The 4,620-nt window shown below is 49.4% G+C and overlaps 1 protein-coding gene across 1 annotated transcript in view; it reads left to right on the forward strand.

Moving 5' to 3' along the window:
- The window catches only part of LOC104499083 (solute carrier organic anion transporter family member 2B1-like), a gene marked incomplete at its 5' end in the record, with an annotated part of 11,657 nt that overhangs the window by 1,775 nt on the left and 5,262 nt on the right, over window positions 1-4,620 (forward strand). Inside the window, one exon of the mRNA XM_010142544.1 lies at window positions 293-449. Within this exon, the coding sequence (XP_010140846.1) occupies window positions 293-449 (157 nt within the window). The remainder of the gene's footprint in view (window positions 1-292; window positions 450-4,620) is intronic.

Below are 4,620 nucleotides of genomic sequence, written 5' to 3' on the forward strand. Positions count from 1 at the left end.
CCCGCCCACAGAGTGGTGTTGCACTACCCCAAGACATCGCGTTTGGGGCCAAATATGAAGGAAGTGGGTGATTCTCTTGACTGTTTGTGGTCAAGAGGTTTTGCCCAGGCGGAGCAAAGGCTTGGGTGGTTAGAGTGGAATTTCTGTAGGTCCTCAATTAAATACAGGGATGGGTTTTTTAAGCAATCTAGTGTTTCTTTGCTAATCTCTGTTGACATTCAGTGTATTTTCTATATAAGAAGCATATTAATGAGGCTCAATACTGTGTATTAATATTTTCTTCCTGCTGTAGCTCTGAATTTGGACACCACGCCTTGGAGTGTAATCTCCAGTGTAAGTGCCCCGAGAAAGCCTACAACCCCATCTGCGGCTCTAACGGCATCGAATACATCTCGCCCTGCTCCGCCGGCTGCACTGTTGTATATATCGATGCAGACAGCTCGGTCCTGGTGAGTCATTGCTGCTGCACTGGTATCCTGGCTTGGGGTGGCTTGTGAGGGGTGACCAGTGTAGAGCTCAAGACTGGCAGCTAGGTTTTCTGATGTTCCTTAGTGTGGAACAAGCTCTGCATGACCCTGTGGGATGAGCAGGGGAAAGTTGAGAACGTCCCAGGAAAACTTCTTGCAGATGGTGTCTCTCAGCACTCTCCAGTATAACACAGCCCTTTCCCAGTATAGGTCCTTGGCCACAGCAGCGAGGATAAACCTTTTAGGTATCCAACCTTCTACGATGTCAATGTGTCCTTCCCCATCCACTGCTCCACCCCAGCACAGGCTTTGCTCCACAAACCCCGGCTCCATATCTCTGCTGCTACCCAGCAGCTTGAGTGGGTGATGCAAGGACCTTCTGCTTTCCTTCACCCCTGAATGATGACCAGCAAGGTCACCTTTCTTAGCTGTGTTTCCTGTGGTGGGACAGGAGAACGGGCAGTCTGGGAAGGGCCAATCACAGCACCTAGCCTGAGCTGCAGTCCATGGATGCCTTTTGTACCCAAGGAGTGCTTTCTGCATGGGGTAAGCCAGCCCAGGTCCAGTCTCCTGCTCTGAATTCCCCATGTGTGTTCCTTGAATAGGGACCTACCAAAAGCAGGCTCCAAATTTAGGCATCACATGCCTGAAGTTCTCTGCAGCTGGATGGAATCCGAGTGTTTCCATCTTTCCAGGGCTGTGAAGGCAAAATACCAATGCAGCTGGTGCTCATGTTTGCATACCTCGATGTCTTGCAGCAGGCATCACCCAGACTGCTCACCCAAGAGTATTCGCTTGAGCTTGACCCAAAATACTGCTAAAAGCCTAGAGTAACCAATTTATTTATTTTTCTTGCTGAAGCAAAATGGAAAACTGCACTTGGCCCGAACTTCTTCCTGCAGTGGGGGGAAATACCAGCGTACAACGTTCAGCTGGTACCTACAGCTGTGAAACAGCCGGAGTGTTTCCATCCTGTCACTTGTTTTAGCTGTGCTACATCTATGGATGAAGGGAGGGAAGGTAAATCCAGCATCTGGGGACTTGGGGAGCAACTCTGAATGCTCTGGGCAAGCCAAGCCTGGAGGGACCCCTGCCCCAGCACACTCATTTAGCATGAGATGGGTCATTTGGTGGGAGAGTCCTGGTGCAGGAGGGAGAGAAATGGGGTTTGCTCTTGACTTGCAGACCTGGCTGCTTCCACCACAACCCCAGCTGGGCTGAGTTTTCACAGCTCCGCCTCTCTGTTGGGTCTCCAGGCAATACAAATAAATAGTAAGGAAATCTTTAGCGGTCTAAGTACCTATCTGGAAAACATTAGTAAGCCATAGAGGATGAGTAGTTTTCTGCTGCGTTCTTGGCACAGGCTATAATGGCAGCATGGGACTGCCTGGGCACTTTTTAGCAGCGTTTTGTTAATTAACAACACTTCATTTTAATAACAATGAGGTTTTCTGCCAGAGCTTAGTCCCAAATGTGCTGTTCTGCATCTCTGTGCCTGCCTTTTGTACAGCAGATTCTTTTCAACTGCTTCTTCCTCCTCAAAGCTGCCTCCAGACCCTTCTGTGCTCCCCGAACTCGACCCACTCCTGCATTCATTATGTATAATTACATGTAGCCACAGGCTACAGCAAGATCAAAGCTCCCTTGGTGGTGCCAGGCAAACACTGCTTGGTACAGCAGCATTAGCTCTTCCTTCAGCGCCGAGATAAATTGTTGAATCTTCTTTCCACTTATTGATGCATCTCGACCCAATTTAAATTGTGTGAGAGATTCTTCCGCACAGGGACCGTGACTCGGTATGCTGTTATAAATGCCAAGATATGTTGGAGCTGAATCTCCCTGGGATCGGGGGGTTCATGGCACACAGCAATGTGGCTACAGATGCTGAGCTCCACTCCTTGATTGTGCTGGACTAGGAGGGACTTGTGGTACTCTTTGCCCACTTCTTTCCATGTCCCAAATATCCCGGCTTCTAGAAACTGGAATGTTTGGGACGTGGAAAGAAGTAAGGCCCCAGCAATGCTGGGAGGGTGGAAGCCCTCTGCTGGGAGGCCAGGGGAGAGAGTTGGGGGTGTTGAGGCTGGAGCAGAGAAGGCTGCGGGGAGACCTTAGTGCGGCCTGTGAGTGCTGCCAGGGGCCTCTGAGAAAGCTGGGGAGGGGCTTTGGATCAGGGGCTGTTGGGCCAGGACAAGGGGTGATGGGTTCAAGTGGAAGAGGGAGATTGAGACCAGAGAGAAGGGAGAAATGTTTGATGCTGAGGGTGGTGAGACCCTGGCCCAGGTTTCCCTGGGCGAGAGGTGGCAGAAGCCCCATGGCTGGCCCCATGTCATGTCAGGTTGTCCCTTGTGTCTCTGAGCAAGCTGCTCTAGTTGCAGATGTCCCTGCTCCCTGCAGGGGGTTGGACTGGGTTACCCTGAAATGTCACTCCCAACCCAAACTATTGTATGAAAAATCTACAACTTTGTGCTCAGCTTTGCTGCAGCTTTTCCAGAGGAGGCTTGCACAGTGAAAGCTTAATTTTAACACTCACTCGAAAACTCTTTTACAGTGAAAGCAATTTGCTTTCATCCCTCTGCTGTCAGCCAGGTTGGATCTGATCTTGTCAGCACATACCCTAAAATCTGGGATACCAGGAAGTCCCAGCTGAGGAAAAATAGTAGAAATAAGACACCGTCAGGCAGAGGTTGATGTGAGCAGATTTCTCTTTCAAGGAATCAGTTGCTAAATGGTGCTGTTGGGGTTGTGTGATGCACAGCCCTGAAAACCCAGGACTTCCTGTCCCTGCCCAGAAACCACAGCCCTGGTTTCCGGGCTGCTCATTCTCCTCTCTGCACTTCACCAGGTAGATTTTCCCAGCCCAGGAGCTGTGTCAGCCTCGTGGCACTGCTGCCTAGATGATGCATCTCACAGAGATGAGCCACCAGCAATTTTGGGGCTTGTCCCCACTACCTGGAGGTTTCTGCAGGTGGAATCATGCACTCTGCTCTAAAATCCTCTGAGGTTTTGTATTAAAGGGACAGAGCCCTGCCCTGTGCCTCCATCACATGCATCTCCAGCCCTTTTCCTCCATTTGGCTTTGTGTGAGTGCCCTCAATGTTGTGACTCCAACTCTCTGTAAAAGGTGGTGGCTACACAGATCACAGAGCTTTAATTTATCTAATCACTTTTTTGTTAATTGCTTTTTTGTTAACTGCTTTGACCCAAATTCATCTCAGCTATCGTAGGCACTTATCTGTGGTGGGTTCTCTGGAGACCCACCTCTCCCTCCATGGCTGCAAAAGGAGACCAGATGATGAATTTTCTTTAGTTTGTCTCAGATGGCTGAAGAAGATAAATCCCGGTCTTCATTTAAAATATTAAATCCTTTTTTTCCTGGAGATGGGAGGAAGGATTGTGACCCCTTTCATCCCAAATCTTCTCCTGTGCTCTCAGTTGGGAGCAGTTCCTTGTGGGTCTCTTTTCTGGACATCATCCATGCCACGTGCCTAGGCAGTGATGCGGGAACGAAGATTTGGGAGACCTTGGGCCGCCTCTGGGATCACCATTCTGCAAATCTGTCCCGCTCCAGCAACAATAAGATCATACCCATTTTATTTAAAGTCCTATTCCGAAAACAAGAGGTTTCTTGTTTAAAAAAAAAAAAAAAAAAAAAAAACTGCAGCGGGACCTTCGGTGGAGTCAAAACTTTCTCCTTTTTGTACCAACCAATTTCCCTGTAATCTCAAGTGCTGTTTACAAATCGCAATACCCCCGGACCGTACGGGATTTGCATCTCACCGCGCGCTGCGTGGAGCCCTGCCAGCTCCCGGCAGTTCCTGGTGACTAAATTCTGGAGAAAAAGTACAAAATACATCTCCTTCGCCCCGGGCCATCTTCCCTTTGCTAACACCATGGCAGTTATTTATGACCTGCTCTCAAAGGTGAGGTTTTGCGTTTTCCCCTAGCAAGTGTTTTTTGATTTCATACTCCCCTGAGCTTGGGCTCCGGCTTGGATTGCCAGCTCTGCTCTACATGTAGCCCCTGGATGAAGGGTCTCACTGCAGGAGACAAGCTGGGTACTGGTGACAGAGCCCAGGCTGCTCCCCTGGAGGTTTCCTCTAAAAGATACAACACAGGTGAGTAAACTCACATTAGCCTTGAGTATTTTATCATC

Source organism: Buceros rhinoceros, unplaced genomic scaffold (assembly GCF_000710305.1).
Source record: "Buceros rhinoceros silvestris isolate BGI_N320 unplaced genomic scaffold, ASM71030v1 scaffold32718, whole genome shotgun sequence".
NCBI classification, from domain to species: Eukaryota; Metazoa; Chordata; class Aves; order Bucerotiformes; family Bucerotidae; genus Buceros; species Buceros rhinoceros.